Below are 22,337 nucleotides of genomic sequence, written 5' to 3'. Positions count from 1 at the left end.
TCTACAAACTCCTGAGATGGTCAGAGGGAGACTGGTTGAAGCTAGTGCTATCAGTCGGTTGTCAAGTTGGGTTAGGATAGCAAAGAGGGGGTTGACATATGTATGAGAAATGCACTTATGCTTTCTTGGCAGGAGAAAATGACACTAATAACATTCTCCTGATTCCTATGGAAACGGACAGGGGGAGAGAAGGCAACATCTTGTGTGCATGCTTACACATCTGCATTTTCATTTAAAATAACATATCCAGATGACTACACGGACTGTAACAAGCCAGACTCGGTTTTCCTTCTCCCAAGATCAAGACAACTTTATCACTAAGGACATTAATTTCAACGTGTAATAATCTACACTTCAACAATCTCCTAGTCAGAAGCTTTACTAGGATGGAGCTTTACTTCTTAATTGATTTACAATGTCAGTATAAAGTATGTTTTGCTCATTTTCCCATTAGATTTATAATACTGACATAAGGTGATGTATGTAGACATATAAATAATGTTTTATTTGTGCACAAAATACACATACTTGCAGAGTAAAAATGGCTATGCATAACAGAAAGAGATGTTTGAGGAGCTGTGATATAGATTAAGAGAAGTTTGCCTATTTCCGAGAAGACTAGCTAGAATAAAGAACGGTGGGGAGAGAGGCTGTCAGTGAGGTGCTTCAGGGTACAGACAGCATACAGCAAAGAGAAACTGGCCATGAGAACAAAGGTTCTCTATTGCTACCAAGAACCACCCATTCTCCTGTACAAACAGCAGCTCTATTAATAGCACATGCTTAATTTTACACCTCTGTCCACCTATGGTCAGACAGTCAGGAGCCTGACTGTGAGACACAATCACACAGTCACTCTCCCTTTAATTCTCTTATTGGAAACGCAGCACCTCAAGAGACCTAGGTGCCAATATGAATGTTGGAGTCAAGGGAACCAGAAGGTTCCCAGCCTGTGCACATGGGCACCTGTTGCCCAGGTTCCCTGGAGGGGCACAAGTCTGTGTGGAAGGCTTCACATACCCTCTGGAGGAACTGGCACTCCACGTTAAAGCAAACTTTAGCCCAGGAAGTTATGCGGAACAGTGAGGCCATGCAATTATACCACATATATGCTTTCTTGCCATCCCCAGTCTTCTTTGTTTTGGGATTTGTGTGAGGCAGGGGACTTTTACATTTCTCAAGGCTACTTCTTGCTATATTCCATGACAGGATAGATTTGTTCTTTAATCTTGGTCTGTTCCAGGCCCAAGAAGAACGTGTGGCATGCATCAGTTATTCCAGTTGGACTCAGGTCTGGGTTACTTTTCCTCACTTCTCTTCCTTCACCCAACTTATAAATCTGGATACACTCTATCCAGTCTACATAATCGTTCTCTCTGTGTCCTCTTGCCTTTTCTTTTCTTCTTTACTGGAGAATACTGGCAGTCTCTGACTCCTATGGAGTTTCTTGCATTATGATAAAATGCACTATTTACTTAAGAAGAAGAAAGGGTCAGAAGTCACTTCAGTCACTTACAGATAGAATAAACAAAGAAATAATGATATAAAGGAGACTACTCAGTCAATAGTTACTAACTCCATCCAGCTACTGAGGAGAAATATGCACCGCCCCCCCCCCCCCCGCCATTCCAAAAGGGACTGCTGAGCTGCATAGTTTCACTATTTAGGTCTTTGGTTTTAGTGAAATGTTTGAAGTTTGCTTGTTGTTTAACCATTGTGACTAATGAGGGGATACTACTTTGAGCAATTTCCCTGATCCACATTCCTAGGGCCTGAATGATGCTACAGTGTGCGCACGCACATACACCCTCAAGGAGGAGACAGGAAGCAAAGGCTCTGTAATAGATGAATTCCAAAGCCTTAACAATGTGTAGTTGATTGTGGTGTCTGAATGCACCTTGCATCATTGTGTGGAAGGCCTTTACCTGCCATTTTCACTTTTGGAAAATATAATCCTGTCCCTATCTCAAAAAGTTTGTTTGGTTATGGAAAATGTTAGGCCTTTGCATAGAAATATTTTGAATCCGATTATATGAACTATAAAAGTTGTGAACGAACTAAATCATATTATAGATCCAAATTAACACGAAAACTGTGAAAATTAGCAGCTGATAAGCACCACAAACACAGATGCAATGTGTGATTGATTATAATGGGTGCGAAAATAAAATACCAGTGAGTAAACAGTTGGAAAATGTCTCCAAATTATTTCAGCTGCAAAATTAGCAGCTTTTACATAAAATGAGAAGATTTCAGAATCCAGAGTGGAAACTCATGCAGTTTACAGACTCAGTGTGTCCCACTGCCCCCTGTAGAGATGCTCTCCACGGCAAAAACCAAGGCCTTTAAGTTAATTATAATTTATGAATAATTTTAGTTAATTTTCTTTTACCTGAACATTTGCTATGGAACACATATTCTCCAGGGTGCTTTCTTTTCCATGAAAGTGCAAGGAGACAAGCCAGTTACTAGTCTGATTGATTTGTGGGTCTCCATTCGGGACATGGGAACTCTCATCTTTTACAGATAGCACGCACAACATTATGGAGACTAGATATCAACATGTTTTCCCTCCGGCTGGCTTATCAGGAGAAGGCACGACCCACAAAGTCATGGATGGGGTCTGGAGTAAGTCAGAAATGCAGATGCTCTGGGGCAAATGAATGCTTCTAATCTGTAAAAGACTCTAGAATAATGCATGGCAGACGCTAATCTGCCTGACTTTAACTGAACGGTTCTTAATAATGTTGCATAAGACTTTTAGGTACTTTGTCATAAAGGTAAGTTGGGGATTGTCAGAGATTACCCATCCATGTCTTAGGTGACTTTATGATCAAGTAAGTGGAGTCTGTGCAGTCAAGTTGTGCTTGCCACGTACTGAACTACTCTCCCCTTGTGGGGTCTGTGTGCCCACTCTACTTCCACTCATCTTCAGTATCGTTTTCACCCTATCTCTGCTTTAACCAATGACTTCATAAGCACTATCACCCTCCCCTTTTGTACTCATGTTTTGTCTTGAGAATTTTTGCCGCCATCTTTCTTAAGCATAATAGCTACTTCTCACACAAATGCTTATTGCTGTAATTATATACAATCTTCTACAAGCTTTAATGTCTGGCTCATAAATCCTGATGCTTTCCCAACATTTTATAAACATTACCTTTTCTTGTTTAGATTTTCTCCACTTAATGATCTGAGGTCAAATGACTGCTACTTATCAGACAACAGTACTTTATTTCAATGCAAAAAAAAAAAAGAAAAGAAAAGAAAAAGAAAGAAAGAAAAGGGAAAAATGAAATAAAAAAAGAAAAAGAAAGGAGAGAGAGAGAGAGAGAGAGAGAGAGAGAGAGAGAGAGAGAGAGAGAGAGAGAGAGAGATTCCTATCATTCTTTGGCTCTTTCTTCCAATGCATGGCACTACATTGGTTTTATGTACTTCTAGCTTGCATTTGTTTTATAACATATACTAGCACCTTTTATGATCATTCCTGTATTTGTTAGCTAATGTTTTCATTACGATCATCAAGAACAATTGCTAGCTAATGTTTTCATTGCGATTGACAAGAGCAATAAAAATTCCTCTAAGCAACAACCTTTTAAAAGATTCGGAGAGAAACACGAAAACCTCTCTAGATCGAATGTGTCTTTGAACACTCATAAAACTTAACAAAAGCAAGCAAGGAACATTTGCCTTTTCTGCTTAACCTTGAACCTTCCAATATGATGATCCTTACCTACTCCTTCTGGACTGACAGAGGTGACAGTAACAGATGTATGATGACAGAGTTTGTCAGTTTCCTGAAGATTGCAGAGGCATCCTGGACTCCGTAAAAATCCAAAACATTTTTTGTAGACATAGTCGTTACATTCTTTGGTACCTTTGTCATCTGTACAAATCTTAGGACCAGTATTTGTCAAATTGAGCCACTGCTTTTTTTCCTTCCACAGCTAGGTAAAACCCATGTGTTTGCTATCTACTCTTATCTTCTGGATAGCGGGACAATGCCTAGCATCAGGTAAGTGCTTGATGAGTGTCTAGCAGGAAAAAGATGAATTAACAATGAACAGATGAAGAGAGAAACAGCTCCCCCTCTCCCTTTTTTTGGAAACTAGTCAAATGGCAGATGATAGAGTAACAGAAAACCTGGAGACACACCAAGGAGTTGGGCCCATGAATGCCCAAGTGGGGCGGGTTATATCCTAGGTCCTGAGTTCACGTGTTCAGCACTTTGTTTTACAAGGTAGACAGACTATTTCCATCCTTCCCAAATCGAAAATATCAGACAAATCATGTATACAACCTACTTTTGAGGAAAATGGAGACTAGATTCTGGAAAAGAACCCTAAGTAAGAAAAGTATGAATCAACAGTAAAGTAATGGACTTCACAGGAAGAGATGCATGTATCAGTGAAGGTCAAATAAGCCAATATTATCAATATTACCAACTTTAAATTTATATCTCAAAGTCTTTACCTCCTTCAAAGAAATATGAACCTTAAGCAAACCTTTGCCATTTTTTCATTTATATGTAAATTCTAAAGAAAGTAAAGGGGGTACAAATGAGCTTTTTTTTTTTTTTTGTCCTGAAAGTGGAAGGACGCAGAATGACAGCAGCATCAGAGCCGGGACAGCAGAGACACCAGGAAAAGCCTGAGGCCGGAAGAGGCCTGTCTATCAGGAGCGCTTGCCATGAGCAGGGAACGCAGCACAGCAATAAACTGTAGAGGAAATAGATGGCAGAGTGAATGTCAAGTCCTGGTAGAGCAACCGCCTGCTGACACCATGCACTTCAGCCCCTGGAGATTCAGCACCGCACACGGAGTGGTGCTGGCCAATTGACGTGAGCATTGTGTGACAGCATTGCTTTTTTTAGTCTTTTCCCGGTTTGTTGCTAGACAGGACTATTGATCCAGCAGCAGAATTCTGTCTCCAGTGAAAACAGTGTTATAACTACCATTATCATCCACTGTAGGTCTTTCAGGTTACCAAATAGAACAGGCAATAACACCTATTAGTTGGAACGAAAAAGCTATACCTCATTTATTTTATTTTAGTTTTTTTTTTGGTTTAAGAATTTCATACATGCTTATTAAGAGTATTGATCAAATCCACTGTCCCCATTTCATCCCTTTCAACTCCTTCCTCTCCTATTCCCCCACCATTTTTTAATTTCAACTTCCTGTATCCTTTAAAAATTACTGTTGGGTTCACTTAGTGCTGCCAGTATGTGCATGGGTATAGGACCATCCATTGGGGGCATGGATAGCCTCCCAGGGGATGCACCCCTGAAGAAAACTCACTCTGTCACTCCCAGCAGTTCTTCAACAATTGTCAATAACTCTTCAGCTAGAAGCAAGACTACCTCTTGGGAAAAAAAATGCCTAAGCTACCTGTAGAACTAGTGAAAAACAGATTGTATTGTTTTATACTGTTCTCGAGTTCAGATACCTTTTTTTGATGTTGGTGATACGGGGCAGAGAGCAAGCATAGATTCAGAGGTCAGAGTTCACTGAGTTGGAGATGGACATGAGGTGTCGGTGCAGGTTGAGACAATTTTTAAAAGGTCCTAAGCTCTTTTTTGTCCTGCTATTTCGTCTAGGATGAGACTGACTTGTGATAGAAATAACAACTAAAGGGAAATAGTTTGAAGATTTAAGTCTTATGGTTAGGGACAGAAATCAAGGACTTAAAATTTATACCGTTGCACATGGCTCCCTAAGACACATAGGAATGCTAAGGTCATTGTGGTAGTTTGAATGTAACTGAAGTGGCACTATTAGGAGGTGTGGCTTTGTTGGGGTGGGTATGGCCTTGCTGGAGGAAGTATTTCACTGTAGGGGCAGGCTTTGAGGTTTCCTATGCTCAGGATACTGCCCAGTCTCTCAGTCGACCTCCTGTTTCCTGCAAGATGTAGGACTCTCAGCTACTCCAGTACCATGTCTTTCTGTGTGCTGTCATGTTCCCCACCATGAAGATAATAAACTGAACCTCTGAACTGTACACAAGCCACTCCAAATTAAATGTTTTCCTTTATAAAAGTTTCCATGGTCATGATGTCTCTTCGCAGCAACAGAAACCCTAACAAAGATAACTATGGACCTTATTTATTTTTAAATAATAAAAGAAAGCAATGTTACTTAATATTTTTCTCACCGTTCCTGAAAAACCAATATATCCATTTCTTATTTCTTAGAAGGATTTAAATTTATATGAATCCAGAAAGAAGTTCTCATAATACTTCATATTAAAAAGTTGTATTCCTAACTTAATTTCATTCTACAAGTTAAGAATTTAAGACACACAACCATAGTTGTAAGGGTATAATTATTGAGTCAACGTGGTGCTTAATTAACTTGTAGAAAATTTAAGATAAACTTGTCTTTAGGTTTCCTAAACAATCTTACTTCTTTTCTCCATTCTATTTATATTCTCTATTTCTTTCTCAAGATATGATGGTAAATAATAACCAGCTGTATAGAAGTAAAAGCATAAATAATTATAAGTTTTGTTAAAGATGGAAAGCACAACATTTATAAGAAATAATGAGATACATAATCCTGCTTTTATAAGTTTTATATAATCAATTGATTCTGATTGAATGCTTTCATTAATTTTTGTTAAATTCCTTAATTTATAGCAGCCAAAATATAATTTGATTTTTTTTTTATTCTTTGTATCACGAACAATTGTGTATCTCTGTCTTAATCACCATTTATAGAAAAAATAAGCTTTTCTGATTAGGGATGAGAGAGGTACTAATTTGTGGGTATAACAGTAAGTCATACCCACCAATAAGAGTTGGTTTAATAACATGTGAAATACTGGTAGGTTCTTCCCTAGGACCTAGGCACTGTTTAGCCATAGGCTTTCAATAATGGTGCCAGGTATGGGTTTCATCTTGTGGAGTAGGCCTTAAATCTAACCAAAAATGATTGGCTACTCACATGACATTTGTGCCACGATTGCATGTATTGCCAGGCCAGTTATTATTGTGACTTGCAGGGGTCACAGCTGGGTAATACTGATAATCACTGTTCTCCTCCGGTGTACCGTCCAGCGCTATGAAAACTAGCTGGTAGAGATGAGGCTTCAAGGTGAGCACCGGCTTGACTTTTCCATGTTCTATAACTCCAATTTGTGATATCTGCAGCAACAGGATCTTACTATCAAGTTCTTCAGGGAAACCAAGAGCATTGATAATAGCCTGTAATGTCTGGGGTCTTTGGGACTGCATTGGCCAACAATTCCAAAAGTAATAACCCATACCTGGCACTAGGCTTTTTATTTGTAAGGATATGATGTCTAGCAGTGGAATTGCTGCTCTGATACAGAGTAATTCTATTTAAAATCTTTATATTTGTGTATGAATATATTTTAAGAAGTAGCAGATATCCTATGACTGTGTTGAAATAGCGTTAGTGTTGTTCTCCTTCTCTATATCCCCCCCCTTTATCCTATTCTTCCATCCCTCACCCCATTAATCCCTTCCTGTCCATTATCCCCTTCTATCCTTTTATTTCATGGTGCTCTGTCCTTCCTCTCTCTATATCTTCTCAGCCCTAAATGGGATATCTACATCACTCTGCTTCCTCCCAAAACTCAGGGACCACTGTGGAAGAGAGAACAGAAAGACATCAAGAGCCAGAGGCAGTGGATAACTAAACAGAAACTGTTTCCAAGACACAGCAGGATGGCTGCACACATGAACTCACAGCGCACACAAGACATGTGTGAGCTCGTCAGGCCATATCCCAGCATGGAGACGGTGGTGCTGGGCAGGAAGGCCCACCTTTAGCTAAGGAGTTTTCTTGACAACCAATAGCTGCCGGGAGAAGGAACGTCAGTTTCCTTTAAGGTATGTCCCCTAGTAGGTTAACTACATCCCAATGAAAGGCCACAAATCTAATACTATATGGACAGCACAAACTGTACTTGATGGGAATGATCAACAACCAAAAGAGGACACATTTTGATGGGCACATGGAAGAGGAAGATCTGGGAGGACTTGGGGGGGGAATAAGATCAAAACCCATTGTATGAAATTCTCAAAGAATTAATAAAAAATTTCACCCTTAACATTTTCCCTTTTTATTAATAATTCTAATTAGCAATTTGCTTACAAAATTACTGAAAATTTAATGTTATACTTTCATGATCTGACACAGGCCCATGCTTATTGCACTGGCACTAAATTCTTTAATTCTCTTTCAAATACCTTATAAAGTGCTGAAAATGATAAGCAACAAGAATTGAGCTCCTAAGTTTCTTTTTTTCCCTTACCGCTGTATACTGACTGTAGCTTTCCTTGAGTCTATATTAAAAAGCATCCAATATTAGTTCTAGGTGGGGATAATCATGTCCGAGGTACAAAAATAACAGACTGAAAATCTAGTCAGGGACAGGCTCTGCTCCCAGAGTCAATAATTTCCTGCTGTTTTATGGAAAAGGCTATTCGTTCATGATCTATTTCCTGTTTTCCTGGATGCTCTGCCTTTTCCCATGGCAGCCGGAGCAGCTGTGTAGCCAGCTCCCTTGCCATGATCAGGAAAGACAGAAATCAATAGGCAAAAGGGGTAAGTGAAGGTTCCTGAGCCAGCTCCAATCTCTACCCACCTGTGCACTTAAGGAGCTTTTCAATGAATGGGTTTGTTTTTAAAAACAGAAGGATTTTGTACTTAGTAGGGGGAAGGGGGGATTTTAGAACAAGAGAATAGGTGACTTAGGACCACTGATCCAAATTTAATAACATCTACCAAAGTCTTGCTTCATCTCACCAGTTTTGGGCTCTCTGTCACCAGCCAGCAGCCCTCTGGGAGCATCTGTTCCCAAAGTGCAGTTAGATTAGAGGCAGGCATCTACAAACTACCACAGTGTGCTCCAAATCTCTCTGTGCTTAGCTCCTCTGCTGAGTCACTTGCCTGGAGTATGAATTGTTATTGTTAATTCTGCATCAATCAAATTCAAATTACCAACTTGTAATTCAAAATGGTAATTCCTTTCTCTGAATTCTCCTCCACATCCTCCTCCCAGTTCAGAATTTCCATAATGTGTTTTAGAACAGGGCTTCTATTCAAATTTAAAGGAGGATTCTACACATGATCTTAACCAAAAGACCCAGAAGTGATTGCAATTTAAAATCAAAATGCTAGAAATAACACGATGGTGACTGCTACTGCTGAGAACAGGGGAATGACCTATTTTTTCCTGTGCCATTACGATTCTTTGCCAATTCTCTTGTAAACATACATTCAGAGAAAGACTTATTTCCCCTAAGCTATGCACAAGAAAATGTATAAGAAAAAGACAGTCGCTGGAAATTTACTAAAAAATAAAATATTTAAAGCAATGCTTCATTATAAGCTCCATGTGCTCTATCTTCAAATCCCCAGGGCCTTCTAACTGGAATTTGTAATTGAAGAGCCATTAATAGCTCAATTATGATTGTACTGTAAATCCCGAAAACAAACAATTCAGTGCAACTCATGGGATGATTCCACAAAAGTGATTCAGAGAGCAGATTCAAATGCCAGCAGAACGGAAGCTAGTTAGAAAGCTGGGAAGCAAAATCCAAATGCACACGTTATTATTGGTTTAGACATGCATTCAAAGAGCTTACATGTGTAAGCAGTATAAGTAGATACCTAATGGGGAATATGAAAGCATTGGTATGATTAAGATTAAAGAATACAGAGCAGAGACCTATTAGACTCCTGCTCTTACAATTATGTTAAGAACCATTCACACGCAGCCATGTTGGAGATGAACTTGGTAACACGAGGCTTTGGGAGGCTATATAGAGCTTAATCACGTTTCTTCCACACACAGCCATTGTGGAGATGAACTTGGTGACATGAGTGAGGCTTTGGGCAGCTAGAGAACCTAATCACTTTTCTTCCTGCGGCATCCATCCCTGCGGAATCTGAAAGATGTTTTGACCATGAAGGGGCTGACTGCAAGGCTCATAGAGAAGAAACCTTATCTGTATGTAAAACAATGGCTGGTAGAGGCGAGAACTTATTCTCTGGCAGAGACAGCTTCACATGTGCCTTCTGTTGGCTTTTCAAAGGTCATGTTTTGATTATAGTAAACTTATTTAGGAATAGGAAAGAATGTTTTCTAAAGCAGGAAGTAATTTTAAATGACATTCAACATTCTTAGGACTCATGGGTTCGATACACACCTTAACCAACACTACTTTTCTATTTTCGTACTACTAAGATTATCTAGAAGGCAAACACTTTAGTCTCTGGATACTGAAAAGGCATACAATAGCCTCCTCCATCCATAAGGAAGGTGTTTTAAAGCCCCCATCAGATGCCAGAAAATCCTGAGAATATTGAAGTACTTACAGCTATACATGGACATAGATATATATGTGTGTGTACTGCATTTATTTTACCATAGATCTTAGCAGTTTCAGCATATGATTTATTTTTCTCTTTCACTTAAAGGGAGCACCACTACTCCCACTATGGGGTCATCGTTAAGGAAAATAAGGATTACCTGGACTTGGGTGCTGCAGTATCCTGACAATCAATCTTAAAATAGAGATGCTACCAAGTGACACTAATAGCAGCAACAGTGTGGACACAGAGACAAAGGCGTGATTCAGGTCCTGGGTAGGACAGAGCTGAATGGTATGAGATTTCATCACAAGGTTTAGGAGAGTATGTAATTTACAATGTATGAATTATGTCTGAAATCTTCCAGTTCATTCAGATAATATAGCTGAAACTATGGAACAGATTAGTGCAGGTGAGGAAGGATGTCTACATTCTGATGCCAGGAGCTCTATCAGTATTTCCTCTGCTCTGTAAAAGCAGAAAATGAGATATACAGGTAGATGCCAAGTCTGAGGTATCTTGTCTTGCATGACACTGTTGATCCTCAGAAGGACTGTTCCTGGTGATTTTGGGCTTTCAGGTTCTTGGCTGTGATGCCATTGAGACTACTCCTTCATGTGCCCTTTACCAATAGACAGCACCTTCTCTTTACATCCACTCACAGCATGCCTTATGCAGACAACAACCAAACTGAAGGCTTCTAACAAGCATGGCAGATATCACTGACTGTATATGCAATGTTAACCACATTACCCCATCGCCACTCATCAATTTCCACACCCCTCAAGGAGAGCTGGTTCCAACCCCTCTGTCTACATGAGCTTGGTTCATTTAAGGTGATATCATTTGTGCCAGACATTGGGCCACTGCATTTTCCAGTGTGATCAAAGAGATGGATTAATCATTTTGAATTTGCTTCCTCATACAGAGGGGATTAAGAGAGATAGTCATCTCCCTCTGAAGAGTCTGGTGTCATGATGTAACCTAGGAAAGAACCACAGACCTCTTCTTGAGGCCTGAGAAGGAAATCACCCCAAAAAGAACAAAGAAGGAGCAGAAAGAACCTGGATCTCTGGTTTGGGCCAATCTCTGACACTCCTGCTCTGCGACATGACTTTCCCTCACTGGAAGGCAGCAGCCCTTGAAGGTGGGCTTCATTTCCTTGCCAGTTGTCTTGGTTATCCATTGCTACTGAACAAACTGCCCCAGTATTCAGAAGCTCAAGGCAATGACATTTCTTTCTTCATTGCTTTGTGGTAGGCCTGGAAAACAGGCACATGTAGTTGGGACTGTGGCATAAGATCTCCCACAAGAGATACATCATAAGACTGGGGACTCACATGCAGGCTCTACCAGCAAGATATCTTCCTCTACATTGACTCAGTGGGGCTGCTGGCAGGATTTATTCTTGTGTTCAGTGGACACAGGGCTTCAGTTCCTTGTCCAAGGGTCTCATGAAAGTAGCTTGCCTATGGCAGCCAGGTCTCTCCAGAAGGAAGGAGTAGGGATGTTCAAGATTAAAGCCACAGCCATCCTCTATGCTCATTTTGGAAGTGACAAGAGTCTCCCTACTACTTTGTCACATCCTCTTCATTGGGAATCACAGGAAAGGAGATTAATAAGTAGGACATTACTGAGGACCATTCTAGAGGTATTCAACACATCTGAAGGACTAGCTCCAAGTAAAGAAAAAATAAGCAAGCACAAATTGGTGTACTAAACTCTGCTGAGATGGTCAATCTTTCTTAAGTAAAATGGACAAGGTCTTTTATGACCGTGGACTCACTGAGGATATCCTAAGGTACAACTAGGTTGGTGTTGATGAATTCTCTTTACTTTCAAGTGATTTTCACTTTAATGAAGCTTAATGGAAGAGTAGTTTCTACTACATCAAGTACCAAGTTGTAAAATGAACAAAAATGTAAGACAACAGCCTCCATCTACCTGAGGCATATACCACATACATGTAAAACAGGACATGAAAGGGTGAGCACATAGAAACAACAAGAAAACTCAAGCTAGAAGGCTGGCAGTGTTGTTCCTAGACAGCAGGGTGCACACAGAGAATGCTGTCTGTCTGACACACTGGAATGTACAGAGTTCATATGCATCTGGATCTAGGCTGGGATCATCTAACTTGGGCTAGAGAACAGGCAATGACAAAGGGGTCCTTAAAGCAGAACTCATACATTAATGTATGGCTACTTTCTCTTGCTTCTGGAGCCCTTGATTCCAATTACGTTCAAAAGTCCCAAATCTGAGCCGGGCGTGGTGGCGCACGCCTTTAATCCCAGCACTCGGGAGGCAGAGGCAGGCGGATCTCTGTGAGTTTGAGACCAGCCTGGTCTACAAGAGCTAGTTCCAGGACAGGCTCCAAAGCCACAGAGAAACCCTGTCTCGAAAAAAAAAATAAAATAAAAAAAAAAAAAAAAAGTCCCAAATCTGTGTGAGAGCAAACACATGGATACTGTCTTTCAATTTTCCCCATTACAGGTTAGTGTGGTTTCATGGCCATAGATCAAATATTTATAAAGGCTAAGGAGGAAGTGAGGGAAAAGCTAAAACAGAAAGATAGAATGGGAGCTATCAAGACACAGGACAGAGTTGGAGAACCTATCTCGTATCTTCCCATTGCCTCCTCACATCTGCATACCCATCCATCATCTACTAGCTTTGGGAATGTTCTCAAGCTTAGGAAGGGCAGTTGAGCTTACTGTTTCCAAGAAAGACTAACACCTGAGTGATATATTCATCTGTTACACAGATCACAAAGCATATTCTAAAGTCAAAGGTGTCCTATAGACAATTTCAGCACAATGAGAGAAAAGAGCAGGGGACAGACAAAGAGAGAGAGAGGGTGTGAGACACAATAGTGAGAAAGTTCACTGCATTACTTAAGGCATTCGAGCTCAGTTCTCCAGGATGGCAGAGCTAGGGAAGAGTCCACATGAGACCTTGTACATGAGATTCCTGAAGGACCATTTAGCCCTCAGAGATACTCAAGATAAATTCCCACTGAGGAATGACGTTTTTAGAACTGACAGCAGGAGAAGATACAGGAGAAGATAAAGCTTGAAGCTAGCATGATGATGTCTCTCCTGAGCATTCAGGTAGCCCCCAAAAGCCAGAAGTCTGATTGGGAGAGCAGGTGAGAAGCATATGATATGGACATAAATTAATACCAGACACTTTACATGCTCACCACTTTTGCCTTTCTTGAGACAGGTAGGAGGAGTAACTAGATATCTGCTTTATGGGAAGAAACAGAAGAATACAAAGGTTTTATTTTCTCTCATTTTTTGAATCCCAAATCAAAGAAGCAAGTTGTAGTCTGCCTGGTTGGGCAGGTGATCCCAGTTTTCAATGTCATGAACATTAGGTAGACCAGTTCTGCTAGTTAAGCTCTGCATTGGATGCCTGAGATTCTGGTGCACTTACAGTCAGGAGAGAGGCGTGGCCTCAGGCTTCCTCCAAAGGGTTGGACTGAACTGAGGGCCAAGGGTGACTGAACAAAGTGGCATTTGTTGACTCTCATCTAATGGCTTCTGGGGCCTCTATCTTGGTCTATTCTTCACTCTGTTATGTGAATCTCTGTGGGTAAGGAGGGGTGGAGGAGAGGTGATTTATGATGTGGAGGGCTAAGGAAGTGCCATCCTTGTAGAAGTAATCTCAAAGTCAGATGGCAGTGACCAAAGGATGAGAAGTTGAGCCACAAGGCAAGAAGAAATCAAGTCTGATGCTCTACTCCACACCCTTCGGACCACCTAGGAAGTCTCAGGGCAGGCTGGGAAATGTCTTCATAGTGCCACCAATGAAGGAGGGAGTTCTGCCTCCCAAGCTCAGTGAGGGATTCTGTAAGCTCATCCCAGATCCTGTTGGCCTAAAGCTTCAACCCACTTGCTGGGTCTGAAGAAAGGCAAGCAGGGGAGAGGACCTGGGTTTTACCTGGCTTTCCTACCCTTTGTAGAACACTCCACTGCAGATCTTGTGGGTGTTCTTTCTTGACAACATGAGCTCTAACTGTGCTCACCAGCTATTTCTGTCTACTTGTCCCCACAAGGAGATGAGAGTCAGGAAAACAGTCATGGAAGTGGCCTCTGAAATCATTGTGTGCCTTGGTGTGAGGGGGGCGAGAATACCCCTTTCTTCAGAGATGCCACCATAGCTAGTATTTCACTGACTGGTGTCTAGTTGATCTTTTTAAAGATTTATTTTATTTTTATATGTATGAGGAGTTGACTTGCACGCTGATATATGCACCATGTGCTTGCCTGGTGCCCATGGAGGTCAGAAGAAGGGATCAGACAGTTGTGAGCCACTGCGTAGGAGCTGCTAACTGGGTCCTCTACAAGAGCAACGGTTACTTTTAACCCTTGAGTCATCTCTCTAGCATCTCTAGTTGATTCTTTTTTACTTCCTTCTTTGTTTTTCAAGACAGGGTTTCTTAATGTAGCTTGTCTGTCCTAGAACTAGTTCTATAGACCAGGCTGGCCTGGCACTCACAGAGATCCACCTGCCTCTACCCTCTGAGTGCTGGGAATAAATGTGTGCACCGCCACCACCTGGTGCTAGTTGATTATTAATTATCAAATACCTTATAACAACTAATTTGTATGAAGAAGTATGTGCAACATAAAGAAGATGAAAATAATTGGTGCGCACAAGAACTATTTGTGGAGAAAGATAAACTGAGTCACCTTTACTTTGGCTAAAGAAAGGAGGTAAGATAGTGAGCAGGCAATTGCCATTTCCAAAGTTAGAAAAAGGAAAACGCGATGGTGGAAGAGCACACACTTCCTACGGAGCACAGTTATACAGAGGGTGGCAGTTGGGCTGGTTCGGGTGACACTGCTCCACTGGAGTATGTGGGCTGTGATGTAGACTGCACTGTCACAGGCCTGGCATGAAGATGATGCCTTCCAATCATGTATAGCACACTAGTCTCTTATCCATCTCAAGGGGGAAATGCTATACATATTTATTAACGTTTATTAAAAGAATCCCAAGAGGCTGTGAGTGTAGATGATGCAGGCGCAATAGAACTCTAACTCTGACTATGACTAGACGGAAGCTGCTTCCTCTCTGGGTTTCTCGGTTTCTTTACTACAGAGAAGCATTCCAGTGCCTGCCCATTGGCCACGAGTTTCACAGCTGACTTACAAGTAGTGTCCTCCCAGTTCCTGAGCACTGACTACCCTGATACACATCCATAGCCATCCCGAGAGAGCCTCAGCAGAACGGCAAAGTTTGTTCTGCCGGTGGCTGTTGCTCCCTGAACACATTCTGTGGAAACTCCCAACCCCAAGAGCATCAGCTCCTCCCTAACTGTATACCCACAAACACATCTTCAGCTAAACTTGCACAGAAGTAGAAACAACCACATCTTTCTTCCAGGCCACTGTGTGCTATTCACAGTGCCTTCGCTCTGAAGCTAGATGCATTGCATTGAGCATTTGGAAAGAAATTCGGAAAGAAAGGTACAGATGTCCAAAAGCAAGAAGGGAATGTCTGGAAACAGATTCATATCAGTAGTGACCAGAAAGACAGATGGGTCAACACACAGCTGGAATGGAAACAAGAGGCACGTACGTTTGGGTCTCAGCTCTGAGGTCTCGGAACCAGTGCCTTCCCCAGGAAAGGTGACAGGCTCTGTCACATCTGTGTCAGGAGGAGGGTAGGATGGGGGCGGGGGGAGCACTAACTGGGGTGGGCCCCGGGCTGTGCCTCTGGGAGGCTTTTGTGGCACCTGACGTCCAACACCTACATGGAATCAATAGGAAGGATTCAAAGTTAAGCCAAAGGATATCCTGTCTTCTAGCCATTGCTATTGCTCCCCAGGTCACGCTCAACACCACAGCCCACACCACTCTGCCCCAAACCAGCCATACGCAACACCAAAATCCAACAACAAAGCAGACACACACAACATCAAATTTTATACCGAAGTGGTCACGCCCAACACCAAATCTAACACTAAACAAATCACATCTAATACCAAGTCAACTACTAAAGCTACCACATTCAATTTCAAATCCAGCCTCAGTCTGCACCAAACCAGCCACACCCAATGCCAGTCATACCCCATATCAAAGTCACTCACCCAACAGTACACCATAGCCAACCATTCCCACGCTTAAACATTTCATGCACATAGTGTTCAGCTACAATTTGGAAAGATTTGCTTGGTTGGCCGCCATTTGTCTCTTTTAGGCACAATTCCATAAATTTCCTGAAACAACTCAGGAAAGCCTGGAAGGCAGTGCAGTCATGTTGAAATGAGACTATTCCTCCCATTGGCCTTTTCCATGCTCACAGATTTCATTCACCTACTATTAACAGACAGTTCAGTGACTTGGGTTATCTCTTAGCTCCACCTCACTATCAACGTCTTTCATTTCTTTAGGACCAAAGTCTTCAAATTTTTTTTGAAATGGGATCCAGGTTGCAGAAAGTGTTCGGGGTTCTCAGACCATCTGTACTTTGTATTAAGGATCAGACATTTATAATTTTATGTGAAAATAGACTTATTATACTAATGATTTTGTGAAAGTCAATAACTTAGGTTCATAAATGACATAAATTTTCACATATTCATGCTTACTATTGTGTTCTAAAAAATACTTCAAGATGTACAGTTTAGGATCGTCTAATTATATAGCCTATGGTTTGTGCCCTTCAGCTTTATAACTAAAATATTGAGAAACATCCTCTTCAAACATGTATATATATATGTATTTACTCCTTCCTTGGATATGATTCTCTAGATGTGGGAAAATACTGACTTCTTTATGCTAAAACCATTTCTTCTGCAAAGTGCAAATCATCCGTGTGGTGCTATTGATGGCCCCTGGTGGGCAGTCTTATGTGGGAAGGAGCACACCTAAGGTAGGACTATGGGAGCAAGGAATACTGGGAGGATGCTCCCCCATTCCAAGATTTATTTGTGATTTCCAATAAATTATACCTTTGACCCAAATGTGGGCAACTGAAATATCATTTTACTTCATGTTATAAAAACAAGTCTTCCTTTCCAAAATTTAGATGTCTGAGTAGAAAAATCATCAACTTTGTGTACATGTGTGTATGTATGCACACATGTGGTATATGTTTGTGTGTGTGTGAGAGAGAGAGAGAAGTTTATATCACTCTTCTAACCTGATACCTAGATTTTACTGCTGAGTTTTGTGGGGTGCTGTCAATAGCCTCTAAACTCATGGATTCTTCTGAATGGGAGGGGAGTTCGGCTTTTCACTGCCAACAAGACCTTGTCTATCAGTTCCTGCCCTCAAAGGATAACATTACTTTTTAGTAATAAAGGGTTTCTGGCTTTCTTGTATCCACAAAGAAGTGACAGATCAGGTAGGAGGAAGTATGGAAAACTGCCTCTATCCATGCCTTCTCTTTGCACCATCAATGAAGGGATGTTAGTATAGTTCTTAGTTCTAAATACCTACTTTACATCTCTGCTAGCATCTATGGGCACCAGCTGATCTCATGCCCAGCATGAGTCTCAGGTTATTGCATTTATCTGTTTATTTACTTATTTATTGTGTATGTGAGTGTTCACACACATATACATGCACATGGGTCAGGGCATGAGTGTCGTGTGGATATCAGAGGACAACCTGTGGGAGCGCTCTCCTACATGTGGGTTCCAAGAGTCACACAGGGAGCTAGGCTTGGTGGTAGGAACCTTATCTCTGCGCTGTCTCTCCAGTCCTTGTTTTTCATTCTGATATTATATTCCCCCGGGAAATGTGATGAACTGACATAAAATGCAGGTTATTACTTCTTAGGAAAATTGATTCTTAGGCTGTGAAATATCAGGCATTAAAAGTAAAGTACTGTCAGCAAAAAATGCTGACAAACAGCCAAGTCACCCTTATTAAAATTTCAGAACTTGACAACGTAAACAATTATCTTTAAGAGTATTGTCCCTTTGGGGCCACAGATGCATTGTCAATAGAGAAACAATGGGATGCCTGAGTCAATGAATGGGCATGGTTGCCTCATGGCTTCAGCCAGGGCTCTGATGCTCTTTTAACCATGGGAATCTCAGTAATGGGAAGAAGTAAATCCAATGGTTCAATTTTTAATCCCTCCTTTACAAGGGCTAGTCATATTCCTACTACAGTGAAACAGCAGATACTGAAAGATTTTAAAATAAAATGAGCCTCCTAAAGTTCATGGACCTGGAAATCAAGTCATTAGCATCTTCCCCCCATGATCTCCAGCATATGAGGGTGGGGTATAATGATTTCACAGGTTATTCCTTGCTTATAGGTGTCAGGACTCCAGCCTGGTTCTTTTGAGTTTTCTTACTCTCAACATGGGGGCTTTGCTAAATGCATAAACTGTATATACATGGGGGTTATTTTCAAATAGGAAATCACAGGTTGAGCTCCAAGTGCTCAGAGACAGATGTGTTTTGGATTTCAGATTTTTCTAATTTTAGAGCATTTGCATATACATGATGAGGTATCTTGGGGATGGAACTCAAATCTAAATATGAAATTCATTTATAATTCATATACACCTTATATATAGAAGCTAAAGGTAATTTCATGTAATTTTTAAATAATTTTGTTCATGAAACCAAGCTCCATGGTACAGGATTTTCCATTTGCAACATCATGTTGATGCTCAAACAGTTTCAGATTTTGAAGAATTTCAGATTTCAGACATCCAAATTAAGAATGCACAACCTGTATACACCATGAGGAGTCTAAGATGTCTTTCAAATGACAAACACTTTCTAAACAGCCTCTACAGACATCCTTCAGAGACACCTGCCATAGCCACTCACACCATGAGCTCCGTCATCACTCTCTCCTGGGGTCCGGGGTTCTCTAACCACAAGCCACCCTTCCCACTATCCTTGCCTCCTAGACGCCTTCCTCCATATAAATAAGATATTAGGGGAATTCAGAGCTAATCATTTCCAGACTTTCTTTCTTTAGCATACATGCTTTGTGGGTTAATGTAATTAACAAGGAGTCCACTGCCAGGGTTAACAACAGTGCTAATGAATGACCTGTGTTAAAGCAGGCATCCCAGAGACATGCACACAGAGCAGCAGGCCACACTCACTTACCCACTGTGCTCTTCCTGTTCTCTTCTTTATCCTCCATGCGATTGGGAACCACAGGACTTGGTGGTGGTGGCTGCGGTGGAGGAGGAGCTGGTGCCCGCCTCTTCTTCTTCTGTAGATCAGCCTGTGAGCTGAGTGAGGTCTAGGAAACACAATGAAGGATGAGAAGGATTAGTTCGTCTGTATGAGGTCATACACATGTGCAACACGCCCTTCAGGAGCAGGCTCTGTGTGACATGGCAGGGAAGGAATGCTGTGTCGCACTGACTGTCTAGGTCTTCTCTCGAGCAGGCAGAAGAGGCCTGGAATACCTGGTGTGGTCCTGAGGTAGCAGAGTGATGCTTTTCAGTTCCCACATTTGTACAAGCAGTGCCTATTTTTTTAAAGACATTTCTGGAAAATTATATGAGTGAAAAAAAATGACCCCTTGTCTTTCCTAAAGTATCAGAGATAACTTATTCATTTGTAGGAGAGACCAGTGTGGCTCAAAGCTCAGGTCCCTTTCCGCCTCTTCACGTGGACATCCCAGGACCAGCATGAGCCACATTATGCCCACTCTGCATCTAGCCCCACAGTGAAGCATTTATGTATAGGTTCCTTAGACCAAGATATGGGGGATCAGTCTCATATCCAGAACAGAAGAAACCCTGCTCTGGCTCAGAGATGCGACAATGAAATTCTAACGCTGTCTATCAGCAGCTCAGGCAGGTTTCACAGTTGAAAGTAGAATATGCTTTTGTCTGTAACCCACTGACTACAGTTCTTTGCACCTGAAGGGCTCTATTCTCTTTTCTCCCTCCTTGCAGTCAAAGTTATCATTAGTTCATTCTCACTTGATTGGAATTCGTTTAAGAGGAAGGGCCTAGGTGTAAAGGATGACTTCACTCTTAAGCCTTCAGTTGCTCATAGCCAAGTCCTGTCCAAACATTACTAGACCTTTCCAGGGCTGGAGCCTGATCACATTGCCACCCTCTAGTGCCCTAGGCCCGCCCTGGGTGCTCTTTGATTTGGTAATTCAAGCACGCTTCATGAGTCCTAGAATATAGTATCTATACAGCACCATGCTACAAAAAACCCCCCCTTTTATTGACTAGAAGTGTGTGTGTGTCTGCAAAACATGTATAAATTTTATCAGTAATATACTTTTATTGCAAAACATTTAAAATGTATATAGAAACAAAAAGGAGAAAAAAATAATTTTGTTCAGATAAAGTGCTAACGGTTGACATATCTTTTCTAATCTCTAGTTTTCTCTTTTTTAAAGTGATTCATGATGCCCAGTATACATGTAATATAGTACAATAATCTCCTATGGTTTCAAAGTTCTGCATAAAAAGTGGGTCAAACATAAACTCACAACAGCCCTTCAAAGCCTAGTTGTCAGGGGGTCTTGGTTAGCACCTCCACTTCAACAGCACCCACAGCAAACACCTTCCCTGGGAGGAATCCACTAGTTAAGTGGTGCAGAGGAAGGCTCCTATGCTGCTTTGACTTGCATGTGGTAGAGTTCTGCCTTTCTGTTCCAGAAGATGAGGACTTAGTTCTTACACACATGGGAGGAGGTTGACTTTTCTTCTACATTATGCCCCTGAAATTGCAGCCTGAAACTTCCATCTTCATCCAGTATCTAGTGGCTCAGTACTCCGTCCTTACCAACAGGTTCAGTTTCTGTTACCTGAACTCAACTGTAGTCTGAGATTCTTAAACAGAAAACAAGCAGTTCTTAAGGTTTCCTCTGGGCCCGGCTCTGATGACAAAGCTCACACTGTCCTATTGCCTCCTGCCTGGGATAACTGGCTTGCTACCTAACTCTCTTTTCCTAGCTGAGCTTCCTGAAAATCAGCTTTTTTTCTACTCTGTTGATCCCCTGTTTACGGAACAAATTCTACATGAAGAAGATTCTTGAGATTTTGAATCTAAAAGCATCTTTATCCTATTACACTGTACATGGATACAGAGGAGAATAACTAATTGCAAAATACTAGAAACATTAAGGCTGACCACTCTCAGACTGCTTCTGTTCCCACTGGATGCAAACATCACCGGGGCTCAGTCTTCCCCTGCTTTTGGCTTCCCTGCTACCGACCTGGAGGGTCCCCTCCACTCTGTGTCCCAATATTCCGTGCACTTTTCATCCTTTCCTGAGGCATTTCTATTCCCGAAACCTGCAGAATTCTCTAGTTGCACCTTTCAGCTTTCCCTTACTTTCATTTTCCCTGTTTTTCCTCTCTGAATTTCAGTGGGTTGCGTACGACAGATTGTGAAGCAATTTGCCTATTTTTCTCTAGTGTTCTTGCCTCCCTCTTGGTAATTTCCTCTATTTGACTGCCCAGCTCTTCTGAGTGTTAAAGCATGCTACGGCATATGAAATTTCCAAGATTTCTACTTATTTTAAAATCAGCATTGTGGTCTTCTTTCTTGGGTATAGTTTCTTTCATGTTTCTCCTTGGCAGCAGTATGTCTACAGTATTTTTATTTTTGTTATTTTTAACTACATGTTGCATTTTCCTATAAGTCTCTCTCCCCTACCTCTTCTTCCCTCTCTCCCCTTCCCCACCTCTGTCTGTCCCTGATAATTTCATTTTAACCTGTCTTCATATATCTGTGCTCCTTGGCTGACTGCTTACATTATCTTGTTTTGGAGGGGAAAGTCTATTCACACACTCACAAGACCTCCTAAAGTATCTAGGCCAAAATCTGGTCAGTTGACAGGAAAGAGTCCTGCATAGCCACCTGTACAGGGTTCTCTCTTAAGTCAGACCTTCCCACACAGAATGATTCTCAGGCATCCTTGGTAAAGGTGCACTCTCGGGGTACAAAGAGAAACAGGATGAGAAGGCCCCAAGCCTCCCTTGCAGCACATGGAGCTCTGACTTAGCCATGTCTGATGTCTGGAGCCACCT

At 41.4% G+C, this 22,337-nt stretch overlaps 1 protein-coding gene across 9 annotated transcripts in view; it reads right to left on the bottom strand.

The window, feature by feature from the left end:
- The window catches only part of Cobl (cordon-bleu WH2 repeat protein), a 229,385-nt gene that overhangs the window by 53,060 nt on the left and 153,988 nt on the right, over nt 1-22,337 (bottom strand). For 6 of the 9 annotated variants that reach the window (XM_057771907.1, XM_057771911.1, XM_057771906.1 and 3 more), the window contains 2 exons: nt 19,438-19,576; nt 15,933-16,103 (listed from right to left, as the gene is read on the bottom strand). In XM_057771907.1, coding sequence (XP_057627890.1) covers nt 15,933-16,103; nt 19,438-19,576 — 310 coding nt within the window. The remainder of the gene's footprint in view (nt 1-15,932; nt 16,104-19,437; nt 19,577-22,337) is intronic. The other 3 variants (XM_057771913.1, XM_057771915.1, XM_057771914.1) reach the window with 1 other exon arrangement.

The sequence above is a fragment of the Chionomys nivalis genome, chromosome 6 (assembly GCF_950005125.1).
Source record: "Chionomys nivalis chromosome 6, mChiNiv1.1, whole genome shotgun sequence".
Classification (NCBI taxonomy): domain Eukaryota; kingdom Metazoa; phylum Chordata; class Mammalia; order Rodentia; family Cricetidae; genus Chionomys; species Chionomys nivalis.
The sequence above is the reverse complement of the archived record's forward strand: the minus strand, read 5'-3'. Positions and strand labels throughout refer to the sequence as shown.